The sequence below is a fragment of the Procambarus clarkii genome, chromosome 24 (genome assembly GCF_040958095.1).
Source record: "Procambarus clarkii isolate CNS0578487 chromosome 24, FALCON_Pclarkii_2.0, whole genome shotgun sequence".
Lineage (NCBI taxonomy): Eukaryota > Metazoa > Arthropoda > Malacostraca > Decapoda > Cambaridae > Procambarus > Procambarus clarkii.
In genome coordinates, this window is record NC_091173.1 from 5,080,157 (window position 1) to 5,096,797 (window position 16,641).

The window sequence follows — 16,641 nt, forward strand, 5'->3', positions numbered from 1 at the left end:
ATCGTGCCTAACAAACCTTATGGAATTCTATGATAAAATAACAAGGATAAGACAGGACAGAGAAGGTTGGGCAAACTGCATATTTCTGGACTGCCAAAAAGCCTTTGATACAGTACCGCACATGAGACTGCTGTTCTAACTCAAGAGGCAGGCGGGGGTGGGAGGAAAGGCCCTAGCATGGATAAGGAACTACCTAACAGGAAGGCGCCAAAGAGTTATTGTAAGGATACCTGATCAACCAGGTTGTGATTCATATGTCAGAATGCGAGCAGCTGTGTCAAACAGCCTGGTTGACCAGTCCAGCAATGAGGAGGCCTGGTCGACAACCGAGCCATGGGGACGCTAAACCCCGGAACAACTCCAAGACAAGTGGTGAGAAGTCGGACTGGCGAACAGTAACGAGTGGAGTACCTCAAGGATCAGTGCTGGGACCAATTCTATTTCTAATATATGTTAACGATATGTTTACAGGAGTAGAGTCCTTCATGTCGATGTTTGCGAATGACGCAAAGTTGATGAGAAGAGTTGTGGACAGATGAGGATTGTAGGATCCTCCAAGAGGACTCAAACAGGTTGCAGAGATGGTCAGAGAAATGGCTACTGGAGTTCAACACAAGCAAATGTAAAGTTATGGAAATGGGACTAGGTGATAGGAGACCAAAGGGACAGTACACAGTGAAGGGAAACTGCCTACCTGTGACGACACGAGAAAGAGACCTGGGCATGGACGTAACACCTAATCTATCTCCTGAGGCACATATAAATAGGATAACGACATCAGCGTACTCTACTCGGGCAAAAATTAGAACATTATTCAGAAACCTAAGTAAGGAGGCACTTAGGGCGCTTTACACAGCCTATGTAAGGCCAGTCTTAGAGTATGCCCCCTCATCATGGAGTCCCCATCTGAAGAAGCATATAAGAAAACTGGAAAAGGTTCAGAAGTTTGCAACGAGACTCGTCCCAGAGTTACGAGGGATGGGGTATGAAGAGCGCCTGAAGGAACTGTGCCTTATGACACTAGAAAACAGAAGGGAGAGGGGGAAATATGATAGGAACATATAAAATACTCGGGGATTGACAGAGTGGACATACACAAAATTTTCACACGGAATACTGTAGTAACAGAACGAGGGGACATGGGTGGAAGCCGGAAACTCAGATGAGTCACAGAGATGTTAGTAAGTTTTCTTCTAGCGTGAGAGTAGTGGAAAAATGGAATGCACTTTAGGAGCAGGTTGTGGAAGCAAATTCTATTCATAATTTTAAAACTAGGTATGATAGGGAAATAGGACCAGGGTCATTGCTGTAAGCAACCGATGGCTCGAAAGGCGGGATCCAAGAGTCAATGCTTGATCCTGCAGACACAAATAGGTCAGTACAAATAGATGAGTACATACACCAAAATAATCTTTTATTTCCATGTTATCTAACAGTTGAATCAGTAAACAATAAAAAGGCAAAGCATCTACTCCACGAGAGTAGTGCCTTTGGGATATCATTAGATTTAATTTTAAGAACAGATCTTTGTACTCTGTTTTCCTGATTGAATTTGTAAAATTCTTTAGTGACTCCAGAATACTTATATGACTATACAGGGATGCCTTAACCTGTGGCACTGATTCTGTACATCATCCTCCCTGACTGAAGTCATATTCTGTATAAGACTTGAAGGATACAGTAGAAGGATACACTATACAAATCAGGGAATAGCAGAATAAGTAGCTCAGAAAAGTTTATACAGTGTTAGTACATTAGCTGTAACTTTTAATTTAAAATTTGAATAAGGGCATATTGTGTAAAGAATATTAATAAAGGTGCTATTCATAAATTGATTTGTAACCATTATTTTTAGACTTCTTCAATATAATATTTGTCTTTTAGGCTGCATATGGATTTTGTCCACACCATGTGAGTCATTATCTTGGGATGGATGTTCATGACACACCTCTAGTGCCAAGAAATCGTCCATTGAAGCCTGGCTGCATAATTACTGTTGAACCTGGTAACGGTATAATTTGTTATTTACATTTTTAGTGTCCTGTTCTTTCTGGAGCTTCATATTATTCAAGGGGAAAGCTACTCGCACTGGTGAGTCTTACTTGAACTAAATGTGCAGTTCTGATGGACATGGACACCCACTATAATGATTTAGGAGAGATATAGGAAAGTATTGGTTTGGAAATATGGGTGTGGATTAGAGCAGTTGGCTGCAAGCTAGTATTATTGAGACAGTTTTATAGATTTCAAGCATAGACTGGATAGGTACATAAGTGAGGAGTTCATTTAAATGGTACTGCCTAGTATGGGCCAAGAGGCCTGCTGTGGTGATCCATAATTATTATGTTCATATTAACTGAAACAACAAAATATGTAGTATTTTAAATTAAGCATTGAAAATGGCAGGTAACTTGACTTGTCTGGTTATCCATACCTCTTGTAGGTGTGTGTGTGTAATTACCTAAGTGTAATTACCTAAGTGTGTGTGTGTGTAATTACCTAAGTGTAATTACCTAAGTGTAGTTACAGGATGAGAGCTACGCTCGTGGTGTCCCGTCTTCCCAGCACTCTTTGTCATATAACGCTTTGAAACCACTGACGGTCTTGGCCTCCACCACCCTCTCACCTAACTTGTTCCAACCGTCTACCACTCTATTTGCGAAGGTGAATTTTCTTATATTTCTTCGGCATCTGTGTTTAGCTAGTTTAAATCTATGACCTCTTGTTCTTGAAGTTCCAGGTCTCAGGAAGTCTTCCCTGTCGATTTTAGTCAATTCCTGTTACTATTTTGTATGTAGTGATCATATCACCTCTTTTTCTTCTGTCTTCTAGTTTTGGCATATTTAATGCTTCTAACCTCTCCTCGTAGCTCTTGCCCTTCAGTTCTGGGAGCCACTTAGTAGCATGTCTTTGCACCTTTTCCAGTTTGTTGATGTGCTTCTTAAGATATGGGCACCACACAACAGCTGCATATTCTAGCTTTGGCCTAACAAAAGTCATGAACAATTTCTTTAGTATATCGCCATCCATGTATTTAAATGCAATTCTGAAGTTAGAAAGCATAGCATAGGCTCCTTGCACAATATTCTTTATGTGGTCCTCAGGTGATAGTTTTCTATCTAGAACCACTCCTAGATCTCTTTTTTATCAGAATTCGTTAAAGATTTCTCACATAATATATAGGTTGTGTGGGGTCTATGTTCTCCTATTCCACATTCCACAACATGACATTTATTAACATTAAATTCCATTTGCCAAGTGGTGCTCCATATACTTATTTTGTCCAGGTCTTTTGAAGGGCATGACAGTCATCTAAATTTCTTATCCTTCCTATTATCTTAGCATCATCAGCAAACATGTTCATATAATTCTGTATACCAACTGGTAGATCATTTATGTACACAATAAACATCACTGGTGCAAGAACTGAACCCTGTGGTACTCCACTTGTGACATTTCTCCATTCTGATACATTGCCTCTGATTACTGCCCTCATTTTTCTATCAGTCAGAAAATTTTTCATCCATGATGGAAGCTTACCTGTCACCCCTCCAATATTTTCCAGTTTCCAGAACAACCTCTTATGTGGAACTCTGTCGAAAGCCTTTTTTAGGTCCAGATAGATGCAGTCAACCCAACCATCTCTTTCCTGTAATATCTCTGTGGCTCGATCATAGAAACTGAGTAAATTCGATACACAGGATCTTCCAGATCGAAAACCATACTGTCTGTCTGATATTATATCATTTCTCTCTAGGTGTTCTACCCATTTAGTTTTGATTAGTTTTTCCAATACTTTCACTATTACACTTGTCAATGATACAGGTCTATAATTGAGGGGGTCTTCCCTGCTGCCACTTTTGTAGATTGGAACTATGTTAGCCTGTTTCCACCCGTCTGCTACGATTCCTGTACACAGGGATGCCTGAAAGATCAGGTGAAGTGGAATGCTGAGCTCAGATGCACATTCTCTCAGAACCCATGGTGAAACGCCATCTGGGCCAGCTGCTTTGTTCTTACCGAGCTCCTTGAGCATTTTTTCCACTTCGTCTCTAGACACCTCTATGTGTTCTATGTTGTTCTCTGGAATTCTTATTGTATCTGGTTCCCTAAAGATTTCATTTTGTACAAACACACTTTGGAACTTTTCGTTTAGTGTTTCACACATTTCCTTTTCATCTTCCGTGAATCTATTTCCCATTTTCAACCTCGTGCGTGTGCGTGTGCGTGTGTGTGTGTGTGTGTGTGTGTGTGTGTGTGGGGGGGGGGGTTTGGGTGGGTGGGGGGGTTTGGGTGGGTGGGTGGGTGGGTGGGGGCGCGCGCGCAAGGTGCAAGAACACCTGTAAATAATCTGCACTTTACATGCACTACCTCAATTTATCCTCTAATCATATTATGTACTCTTATCATTTCATTCGTATAGACTTACTAATTAATGTACAGATGGATATGAGTATTATAAATAATTTTATCATTATAAATAATTTTAACATACTGTAGTTGTATGTTTGCTGAAAACAACTTTATCACCCTAGTAATTAAACATTACTGCAATTATTTGGCAGACTTTGAAATAAAACTGTATTGCTATACCATTTTAGCTTTTGAAGATGTTGACCCCAGGAGTTAGCTACGTTTATCAGGCATAAGGACGTCAGAATATAAAAATCAAAGAAACTGCAGAATGCTTATTGGCCCATACGTGGCACCTCCTATTAATGTCCACCCAAACTCATTGATATACAGTATATGTCTAATCAATGCTTGAAACAATCAAGGGATCCTACGTCTTATTATATTACCTATAATTGGTTCCACAAGTCCACAATCCTGTTACCAAACTAGTATTTACTGAGGTCTTGCCTAAATCTAAACTCATCCAATTTACTGTATATCCATTGTTTCATGTTCTATTATGTTTTGACATATTTAATACCTAATTAATATCCCATTTGTTATGCCCATTCATCCTCTTGTACACGGCAATCATGTCACCCGTAACTCTTTACTTTTCTAGAAAATGTAATTTAAGCATTTTCAATCTCTCTTCATATGGAAGGTGTCTAACTTGAGGAATTAACTTTGCTGTCCTATGCTGGATGCATTGTAGTGAATTCTGTATTCTAGTACATTCTATCGTATAAAACCCAAACTGAACTGTATAATCTAAATGGGGCCTAACAAGAGCAAGATATAGCTGAAGAAAATGACACAAGGTGTTTTCTGGGTGGAGCCCCTATGGCTCCCCGGAGCTATTCAGGCTGATATGGATATATTAGACTTTGGCATCAGTCAGTGTGAATGGAGAAATTTCTACTGAAAGCCAAATTAGTGGACAGAACTCCCCAAACGAAAATGAGCATGACGACACCACATTGCCACGTTGCCACGCCACTTTGTCTGCTCAGCTCCCCAGTCCCCGGGAGGGGGAAAGGGGAGCCCCAGACCCTCATGCCCGCTATCCACACCCCAATTCTTTAGCTGATGTGATTGGCAATGGTCGTGTGACTCTGGCTCCTATTTCCTGTTCTCCAGCTCTGTGCCTTATGGTGTGGTGCAGTTTCTCTGGTGATGCGTGAGCCTGGAGTAATTTCACAAGTACTCAGGCTGCATATGCCTAGGGTCACTTTTCCTAGGTACCCTGTAAGTGCTGCCCTTGGGGCTTGGGGCCACCTTCCACAAGCCACTTTGCAATCTACCTCTGCTTGGTCTTTTACTGCTCGGTGATTGACTGCCGTTAGTGTGCTGGGATGTTTCATGCACCCTTGTTTGCCTTTGGGTAGGGGTAATTTGCACTGGTAGGGGCACATGGCAAACTAGGGGCAAACTAGCACAGCTAGTTTTCACCTCTCACAGCAGCCGGCTCTGTTCCGGCTGGGTACACAGTCCTCTTGCTGTTTTTTCTTTTTTTTTTTTTTTTTTTGTTTCCTGCCTGGTGGGGGTTCAGCCCTCAGTTTTGGTTAACCCCTTTTGTTTTTGGTGGTCCCCTGCTAGGCCCCCACGTGGGTGGACACTTTCCAGGGGTTCAAGTTTTAGCAGTTTTCTTGGTTGACTTGGGTGCTGGTTAGCAGTACCCTGTCTGGGGCTTCCCTTAGTGTGTTTCCCGTCTAAGGACCCTGGCAAACCTTGCGGGGGCACTTGGGTCCGATGGATGCATCCTCTGGGTCCCCCTCTCACCTTGTGCGAGTTTGAAGGTTGCCCTGTCCCCTTGTCTCAGGGTGACATTCACCGTTTCTGCCTCCATCATGTTGCCTGCTGGGTCGGTGATATCTTCGATCCAGATTCCTGCGAGTTTTGTCATTTTTTTTGTGTTTCAGTACACCCAGTTCACTGATGACTCTATTCAGGTGCAGGCAGCTCAGGCATTACACGCTAGGTTTAGGGTGCTGCAACGTGCTAGGTTGGGTGCTGACCCGGAAACCCTGAGGCTGCCCTGTTTTGGTTATAGGGACCTCACTGCTGGGTGGACAGTGCTTCGGATTCATAGTCCTGAGGTTCCGGGTTTGATCCCTGGTGGAGGCAGAGACAAATGGGCAAAATGTTTCTTTCACCCTGATGCCCCTGTTACCTAGCAGTAAATAGGTACCTGGGAGTTAGACAGTTGCTACGAGCTGCTTCCTGGGGGTGTGTAACAAAAAGGAGGCCTGCTCGAGGACCAGGCCGCTGAGACGCTAAGCCCCGGGATCATCTCAAGATTACCTCAAGGTAACCTGGACTTGGGGGTGTTGGTCGCTTTGACCTTGGTTCAGTCCGCGCCCTCTTGTCCTTTCCCTGCTATGGTTCATGCTGTCCCCTACCCCCCCCCCCCCCTCCTGCGACGGAGGCACTCGAGCCTGTTCCTCCTGCCAAAGCATATGGGTCTGAATAGTGGTTCCCCCTCCTTCCTGCGTTCACGGCTGCCCGGCTTTTTCTTGTGAGGTCGGGGGTTTCGGGGATGGCTCGGCCCAGGGTTCTGCTGTGGAGGTTCCCGTGGAGGGGCTGATTTGGGGGTCTTGGGCCCCATTGGATCCTGCTTGGGTTTTTGTGCCCTCTGAGCGGGATTTACTGTTACAGGGGGTTAGGGGTTTTCTTCCCTCTCCCCCTACCTCGTACGAGCTGGATTTAATGTCAGCCTCTCACTGGGTTCGGCTCCATGTCCCTTTGAGTCCGTTGGTCCCATCCTTCCAAAGGTTTTCGGCTTCCCGTTTCCGCACTTCATGAGATGCGGGAAGCCATTGCGGCTTACCTACTGCGCAACCTAGATTATGCCTCCTTGATAGATCCTTCTTCATTCAGGTTTAGATCTTTGTTTCCTCACTTGGTTTGTTATGAGGTTCCAGAGTTGTCCTGGCTAGCAGACTGCCCTGTTTTGTCGGTGGAGGCTTAGCATACGTTCTGTCGATCCCGCATGCTGGAGTGGTCTGAGGCTGGGACAGTGGTTCAGGTGGGGACCACATGGGGGATGGGGGATGAATTTGAGCACCTCAGTGCATGCTTGTTCACCCCTGCCCTTCCTTGGGATGTTGGCATGGTGCAGGTTCCCTCTGTTTCGGCTGCACTGATTGCTGAGGACTTGCGCGCTCGTGGCCTATTGGCATCGGTCTTGCTGTTCTTTTCCCTCCTTGAGCTGTGCTCAGATTGGCTTAAGGAGGATGTAGAGGTGCTTGGGGCTGTTCCTGGGTCCGGTGCTTTGGTCTCACTGGTACGTGCATCATCTGCTCTGCTGAAGCTGTTCGCGCCGATTCTGTGGGTTGCAGTACAATGGGGCCTCGACTTACGATGCGAATCCGTTCCCAGAGACGGATCGTAAGTCGAAGTGATTTTTCCCATAAAAAATAAAGGGAATTGAATTAATCCATTCCCCACCCTCCAAAATATTAACATATAAATACATTTTATACTGAATACAATGTTTTTTTCTATCTACAATACAGTACCTAAGTTTCTCTTACCTTTATGGAGGGCTCTTGATGGCGTATGGAAGATGGTGATGAGGGGGGAGGAGAGTTGTTACTGTTTGGAAGGGGAGTCCCCTTCCATTATCACATCAGGCAGTGATGTTTTCTCTGGGGTACTCTCCTACGTTTTGCCTGAACACCACTAGAACCTGGTTGTGGTTCAGTGCTTGATTGTCTCACTACAAATTTGTCAAGAGACATTTGTTTTTCCCTTCGTTTTAACATGTGTCTGTAAAGATGCATCACAGTGTCATTGAATAGGTTAAGGCAACGACTTACTGCAGCTTGATTTGGGTGAGTCGTTTCAGCAAAGGTTTGCAACTCTTCCCATGCTGCACACATTTTCTTAATTGTTGAGGAAGAGACATTCTGTACTCTTGTTTCTGCTCTATGGTCATCCTTACATGGGTTTTCATATGTTGAGTCTTACCACTGACTTTCCTGGGACTCATGGCGTGATATATAATAATTACTTTAATGTTCAAAATGCAAAAAATAACCACAAAAGTGGAATTTCTTATAGGCGCGATCATCACTAAGCAGGCAGCTGTAGTAAACTGAGGCAGATCGGCCACGTGACCGGGAACCACGCGCTCGGTCGACCTGAATGTGTACCAACAAATATCGGAAGTCGACGACACCATCGGATGTCGAGTCGCATTTTTCGATGAAATTGACATCGTAACTCGAAATTATCGTAAGTAGGGACAATCGTATGTCGAGGTCCCACTGTATTTCTGTTTTATGCTTCTCGTCTTGTGTGTCGGCAGGCGGTGCTCGCTACTTCCATGGAATCTGCCTGGGACCCTGCCTGTTAGGTTTTCCTCTCCTTTCTGTCTCTTGCTGTTTGCAGAGTCTGCAGTTGGGCAGTATCTGCAGACAGCTTCTGCTAGTTGTCGTCCGATGTCGGATTTGTTGGTTCTCCGGGGGGAAGGGGGGGATTCTTCCCAGAGGGATCGTGCCAGGGCTCAGGGTTCCCTGACTCCTCAGTCTTGTCTGTTGTTGTTTTCGGACTCCATTGTGACTGCTTTTGACGGTGATGTCCTCCAGTTGCCATCCTATTTCTGATTTGTTGGTGCTCTGGGGCTAGGGGAGGGGGTTGTTCTTGCTCTTTCCAGAGGGGTCATGCCAGGGCTCGGGTGTTGGTAACTCGAGGTGAGCCCCTTGGTGCCAGATTTTGCGCTGGTGTTTCCTCCGGGGCCCTTCTTCGTCTGGTCAGTGCAGTGCTCGATCTGCTCGAAGGTTGGCTTCTCGGGGGTCGCATTGGCCTTTTCGCGGGTCGCCCCATTGATGGGGCGATGGGGGGCAGCTAGCTCTGTTTTCCCATGCTTAGTCCCACGATTTGTGGGCATTTTGGGTGGTGTCATCTGTCCTTCAGTGGCATTGGGTGGCTCCTCCTCCTCCTGGGGGGTTTGGGGATGGTGGGGCAGGCTTCCTTCCCGTCGCTTTGTCAGGTTATCTTGGTGTTTGTGCGCTTGGGCGTGGTTGAAACGTCCTCGTCCCTCAAGTGGGTTTCTCGCATGTTCCCGGTTCTGAAACGGGACTGTGCAGATCTTTGGTTCATTCTGGACTTGTCCCGTCTGAACCGTTGGATTCCTTGCCCCTCCTTTTGGTTGACCACTCAGTTTGTTCACTCAGTCCCAGGTCCGGCTTCTTCTCGATCTGGGTGCTTGGATGATGTCCCTGTACCTCAAGTACTCGTATTGGCATGTTCCTGTTCACCCGGGTTTCAGTGAATGGTTAGGTTCGTGGTCGGGCATCAGGCTTACCTCTTTCGTTGTCTTCCATTCAGGCTGATTCTGGCTCCTCGCATTTTTACGCATCTTACCCGGGTCGTGGTGACCCGTCTTCATTTGTTAGGTGGTCGGGTGTTGGCTTACCTCGACAACTGGCTGGTTTGGTCTCCCAGCCGGTCTGCTGCCAGGGATTTGGTTCTTTCCCAGCTCGCCGGGTTTGGGTTCCTGGTGATCTGGAGAATGTCCCATTTGGTTCTGTCCCAGGTTCGGACTTGGCTGGGCCTGGTCTGGGATTCAAGGTCATCATCTGTGTCCCTTCCTCCTGCAGCGTTGCTGTGGCTGCGGTCCCACCTTCGGCTTTTCTTGGAGGGGTCCCAGGTCACTCGTTGGTTGCTCGAGTAGCTGTGCAAGAGTCTGAACTTCGCCTTGCTGGTTTTTTCCGCTGAGCCGGATTTGGCTCCGGAGGCTGTTCTGGTTCCTTTGAAGCAGTCCCTTCTGCCGCTCTCGCGATCAGTGGGTTCTTCCCCCGGGGGCCTTGCATCGGTTGCTGTGTCGTCGGCTTCCTCTTCGGGTTTTTCGGGGTTCAGTGCCTTGGCGTTTACCTGTTTCCCTTGCTCGATGTCATCATAAACACCTCGTACCTCGGGTGGAGTTTTGTGACCAGTGCTCACTAGGCTGGTCAGAGTCGTTGGGGTCCGTTGTTCCATCAGGCTCACAGCACAGTGTGGGAGTTCGCAGTGGTGTAGCTTTTGCAGTTGCAGATTTGGGTCACTCGGGGCTCTGTTATCAGGTTCTATTGGGACTGCTCCCCAGTGGTTTATTGTCAGAACCGGGGGGGTTGCTGGGTTGCTTCAGTCCACGGCTCTTTGGGGCCGGGCACTTTGAGTGTCTCTTAAAGTGGTTCTCGAGGCTTAGCTCTCTGTGCCGTTCACATCCGGGGGGTGTCCAACGTCTTGGCGGACTGCCTGATGCAGTTCTTTCCTCTGTCCCCGGAGTGGACGGTCAGCGTCGACTCCATCAGTTGGTTTTGTCAGACGTTTGAGCACCCGGACGTGGACATGTTTACGTCGGCTTGGTCTTAGCGCCTTCCGACATGTTTGGCAGCCTTCCCTGACTGCAAAGTGTTCGTGGTAGATGCTTTCCGCCTGGGTTGGTCGAGGTGGGGGTTCCTTTACCGCTTTACCCTGGTCCAGCTGTTGCTTCAGGTTCTAGTGAGGCTCGAATCCTTTTGGGGGTGGGGGGTGATTCTCCTGGCTCCATGGTGGCCGGCCCAGCCTTGGTTTCATGCGCTGCTTATTCAGTGTATGAACCCTGGAGTTTTTCCAAGGCTCAGCTTCTTTCATCAGGTCAGGCCAGTGAGGTACCTTGCTGGTTTGCCCTACTCTTCTGCGTTTCACATTTGGTGTTTATGACGCGAGTGTATCACATTTGTATGGTGATCAGGTGGTTTCTTTTCTTTGATTGTGTCCCACCTGCCATCTTCCTCTCGGTGACTCCTGGCATTCTTTTTGCCATTTCCTTTCTCTTCATAGCTTGTCATCCATTTCTGATCATGTTGTTTTGTACTTTCTCTCTTACCTTTTTCAGGACTGGCACCTAATGCTGAATACTGTCGCTTCTGATCGTGTAGCGCTAACGTAGCCGCTTCGGCTTGTGTTCGGGGTGGATGTCACTTTGCTCCGTTCCGCAAGCTCTCATGTGCATTTTTTACCTCCGGCCTCCTTTTGCGCTGCCTGAACCATCCTGGTCTTTGGATTAGGTGTTCTCTTTTCTCTCCTCTCCTCAATTTGTTGTGGCCCCTTCAATTCAAGATTACTTCTGGAAGGCCTTGTTTTTGTTGGCTTTGGCCTCTAGGGGTCGGGTTGGGGAGGTTCATGCTCTCCTCCGGCACTTGGGTTTCTGCTTCTTTGGTTCTGGTGGTCGTTTTTTTTCATTTGGAGGTCCCTTAAAAGGTTCATTTTGAGGTTCCTTCCTTTTCTGTGGGGAGCCCCTACGGCTCCCTGGAGCTTATCGGGCTAATGTGTGTTATGTTAGACCGGGACATTAGCTAAGGAGTTCAGACCTACCAGGGACCAGCGCCAGAACCTGGCCCCTTCAGAGAGGTTTCAGGGAGCAATGGCCCTGGAAAACCCCATATGGTTAGGGGTTTTCCTTATCTGCCATCGACCGGGGTTAGGCACCCAGAAAGGTAGGCGTAACAAAACAAACCCCACATGGTAAGAAACTACAACAAAAACCGAACAGAGAGGTAGAAAACTCCCTACAATCCCAAGGAAACAAGCAAACAAGCAAACATCACACTTTACTGCCGCGCCGATCGTCCGCGCAGCCCTCCCCACCCCGGGAGGGGGAGGGGGGAGCCCCGGACCTACCGCGCCGGCTGCCAAGCTCCAGTTCGTTCGCTAATGTCAACCGGGATTGACGCTTCTCTGACCTCAGTTTCCTAGGCGGTGTTTGCCTTGTGTGGCGTTCACTGCCGTGTGTTGTGGTGTGCGGTGGCCAGGAGTACTTCATCAGTGCCGGGGCTGCATGTGCTTAGTGGCTGACTTCCCTAAGCGCCCTGTGAGTACTGCCCTTGCGTTACAGGGTTATCTTCCCTGGGGCGTTCGGGAACCATTCCCGTAGAGGTTCTTGCTGCTCGGCATTTGCCTCGCCCTTGGGGCCAGCTGGGGCTTGGGGCCCTTGTTTGGCCCTGGGTAGGGATTGGTATTGTGCTGGTTAGGGCGTCAAGGTGTTGCGCAGCCTGCCACCTAAGCGGCGGCCGGTTTCTGTTACCTCTGGAGACGGTGTACTTTTGCGGGGTTTTTCTTTTGTTTTTCATTTTCTTGCTTGGTGGGGGTCTGCCTAAGGTGGTTATAGTTCCACTGGTAGTGTTTGGCGGCCCTCTGCTAGGCCCCCGTGCTTATACACGTCTCGGGGGTTTTCAGTGCTATAATCTACCCTCTTGTTATGTTTGGGTTTCTTAACCGGTTAGCAACACCTTGCCCGGGCTTCCCATAGTTGTTACCCTACGGGCCCTGGAAACCCCTGTCTGGGCTCGGGGGACCATTGAATGTGTCTTCCGGGTTCCAACCCGTCTTGTACGGGATCGTTGGTTGCTGTTCCCTTGTCTCCGGGTGACAGTCGCCATTTTTACCTCCGTCATGCTGCCTGTTGGGTCACTGACACCTTGACCCGGAGTCTTGCGAGTGATTCTCTGCTTGTTCTCCAGTACTCTCCTGATGTTATTACTGTTCAGAGTACAGGCGGCATCCGTGTTGCAAGCTATGTTAGGTTGCTGCAACATGCTAGGTTGGTTTCCCACTCGAATGCCCCGTGGCCGCCCCGTTTGGTTTGGTGCTGCTCGCCCCTTTCTCTCCATGTTCCCGGCTCCGGACCGTCTGCGTGTTTCTGGGTCGGGGCGGGGTTCAGTTGCGGCAGAGACTCGGGCGGTTTTCGGGGGATGCCCCGTTCGGGTTGGGGACGGAGGTTTGAGCCTGTGCCTCCTGCCAAGGCTTCTGGGTCTTACCAGCGGCCCTTTCTTGTTGCCTTTCCCATGGGCTCTTGCTTTTCTTTAAGGGCGGAGGGCTTGGAGGCCGGCTCTGCCCCGGGGCCTCTGTTGTTGGTTCCCGGGGCTGTGGGGGATGCCTACTAGCAGTTCTGGGGCGGTTTTGCCCCTTCAGGGGTTTTTCTGCTGTTGGGCGTCGTTTTTCGCCCTTCCAGTCTGCTAGCTTCCCACATTTGCTGGCGTGTTTTTGTGTATTAAGCGTCAGTCACAGCCCCTGCTGGCGGCCATTTTCGTCTGCCGGTTTCCCGGCGTGGCCACCAGGGCGGCGTTGCGGTTTGTTTACATGCGTCTGGGTGTGCGAGCGAGCGTCTCTGGTGAGTTTTCAAAAAATTTGCAGGGTTTTTGTTCTCCTGTTGTCGTTTCTTTGTTTTCTGGTGTTTTCTTGCCGTTGCCTGTTCCTCTGGGAACGTTTGGGTGTTGATTTTGGGTCTGAGCCTCTGGGTTTAGGCTCAGTGCCCCTGGCTGGTATGCTTGCTCCCACACCTTGCCCCTCGGTTTTCGGTCTGTTGGGACCGTTTTCCCCGGGCGTTCTGCTGGGGTCTGTGCTTTGCCTTTTAGTGGTGTTCTCCGCCGGCAAATGTGGTGGTTTGGGCTCCCCCTGGTTCGATTCTGGGTTCCTTTGGGTTCCTTGGTTTCGTTCTGGAGGTTTCTTCCTCTTGGGCCCCCTTTTGTGGGTTCAGGGGACTTTGTTTCCTCGTGTGACCCGGTTCTGCCTTTTGGGGTTCCGGGGTCTTCCTGGCTTGCAGACTGAGCTTTTTGGGTCTTGGCACATGTTGTGGTTGTGCTGGGACTTTGTGGTTTTGCTGTCGAGGTGGGCCTTTTGATGCAGTTTTGTGCCTTCTTTGCCTGGCCGGCGTAGTGCTCTTTGCCACTAGTCGGCGGCTTGTGCTTTTACAATATATGTCCTCACCTAGTTGTGCTTGTGGGGGTTGAGCTCTGGCTCCTTGGTCCTGCCTCTCAACCGTCCGTCAACAGGTAATTAATTACCTAAGTAATTACCTAAGTGTAGTTACAGGATGAGAGCTACGCTCGTGGTGTCCCGTCTTCCCAGCACTCTTTGTCAAGATCGGTAATTACCTAAGTGTAATTACCTAAGTGTAGTTACAGGATGAGAGCTACGCTCGTGGTGTCCCGTCTTCCCAGCACTCTTTGTCATATAACGCTTTGAAACTACTGACGGTCTTGGCCTCCACCACCTTCTCACTTAACTTGTTCCAACCGTCTACCACTCTATTTGCGAAGGTGAATTTTCTTATATTTCTTCGGCATCTGTGTTTAGCTAGTTTAAATCTATGGCCTCTTGTTCTTGAAGTTCCAGGTCTCAGGAAGTCTTCCCTGTCGATTTTATCAATTCCTGTTACTATTTTGTACGTAGTGATCATATCACCTCTTTTTCTTCTGTCTTCTAGTTTTGGCATATTTAATGCTTCTAACCTCTCCTCGTAGCTCTTGCCCTTCAGTTCTGGGAGCCACTTAGTAGCATGTCTTTGCACCTTTTCCAGTTTGTTGATGTGCTTCTTAAGATATGGGCACCACACAACAGCTGCATATTCTAGCTTTGGCCTAACAAAAGTCATGAACAATTTCTTTAGTATATCGCCATCCATGTATTTAAATGCAATTCTGAAGTTAGAAAGCATTGCATAGGCTCCTTGCACAATATTCTTAATGTGGTCCTCAGGTGATAGTTTTCTATCTAGAACCACTCCTAGATCTCTTTCTTTATCAGAATTCTTTAAAGATTTCTCACATAATATATAGGTTGTGTGGGGTCTATGTTCTCCTATTCCACATTCCATAACATGACATTTATTAACATTAAATTCCATTTGCCAAGTGGTGCTCCATATACTTATTTTGTCCAGGTCTTCCTGAAGGGCATGACAATCATCTAAATTTCTTATCCTTCCTATTATCTTAGCATCATCAGCAAACATGTTCATATAATTCTGTATACCAACTGGTAGATCATTTATGTACACAATAAACATCACTGGTGCAAGAACTGAACCCTGTGGTACTCCACTTGTGACATTTCTCCATTCCGATACATTGCCTCTGATTACTGCCCTCATTTTTCTATCAGTCAGAAAATTTTTCATCCATGATAGAAGCTTACCTGTCACCCCTCCAATATTTTCCAGTTTCCAGAACAACCTCTTATGTGGAACTCTGTCGAAAGCCTTTTTTAGGTCCAGATAGATGCAGTCAACCCAGCCATCTCTTTCCTGTAATATCTCTGTGGCCCGATCATAGAAACTGAGTAAATTCGATACACAGGATCTTCCTGATCGAAAACCATACTGTCTGTCTGATATTATATCATTTCTCTCCAGGTGTTCTACCCATTTAGTTTTGATTAGCTTTTCCAATACTTTCACTATTACACTTGTCAATGATACAGGTCTATAATTGAGGGGGTCTTCCCTGCTGCCACTTTTGTAGATTGGAACTATGTTAGCCTGTTTCCACACGTCTGCTACGATTCCTGTACACAGGGATGCCTGAAAGATCAGGTGAAGTGGAATGCTGAGCTCAGATGCACATTCTCTCAGAACCCATGGTGAAACGCCATCTGGGCCAGCTGCTTTGTTCCTCCCGAGCTCCTTTAGCATATTTTCCACTTCATCTCTAGACACCTCTATCCGCTCTATGTTGTTCTCTGGAATTCTTATTGTGTCTGGTTCTCTGAAGATTTCATTTTGTACAAACACACTTTGGAACTTTTCATTTAATGTTTCACACATTTCCTTTTCATTTTCCGTGAATCTGTTTCCCATTTCCAACCTCTGGATATTATCCTTTACCTGCAATTTGTTGTTTATGAATTTGTAGAATAGGCCCGGTTCTGTTTTACATTTATCTGCTATCCCTTTTTCAAAATTTCTTTCTGCCTCTCTCCTTACTGCTGTATAATTGTTTCTCGCATCTTTGTATCGCTGGTATGTTTGGGGGTTCGGCCTCTTCCTGTATTGATTCCATTTTTGTGTCTTTCGGTCTCTAGCCCTCTCGCAATTTCTATTGAACCAATCCTGTTTCCTAGTTCTGCATCTCTGTTTTGGTATAAATTTTTTTGTGCCTTTATCATATATTTCACAAAACTTGCCATACATCTCATTCACTTCCTTGCCTAGCATCAAGTCTGTCCAATTATACTCACTAAAAAAATTTCTAAGGTCACCATAATGTCCTCTCCTGAAGTCTGGTTTTTCAACTGCTTCAACCTCCTTATTTTCTTCCAGCTTATAACGCATTGCATACTTTATTCCCAAAAAGACATGGTCACTTTTACCCAAGGGAGGAAGGTACTGAATGTCAAATATCTCTTCCTCCTTCCTGGTAAATATCAAATCTAGCATGGAGGGAACGTCCCCTTCCCTCATCCTCGTAGCTTGTTTAACATGTTGATACAAGAATGTTT

General features: G+C 47.0%; 1 protein-coding gene across 4 annotated transcripts in view; it reads left to right on the forward strand.

The window, feature by feature from the left end:
* LOC123761786 (xaa-Pro aminopeptidase 3) overlaps positions 1 to 16,641 on the forward strand; it is a 154,178-nt gene that overhangs the window by 105,930 nt on the left and 31,607 nt on the right. For 3 of the 4 annotated variants that reach the window (XM_069330499.1, XM_069330497.1, XM_069330498.1), the window contains one exon: positions 1,885 to 2,005. The exons of the other annotated variant lie outside the window; for it this stretch is intronic. In XM_069330499.1, the coding sequence (XP_069186600.1) occupies positions 1,885 to 2,005 (121 nt within the window). The remainder of the gene's footprint in view (positions 1 to 1,884; positions 2,006 to 16,641) is intronic. 4 annotated transcript variants of the gene reach the window in all.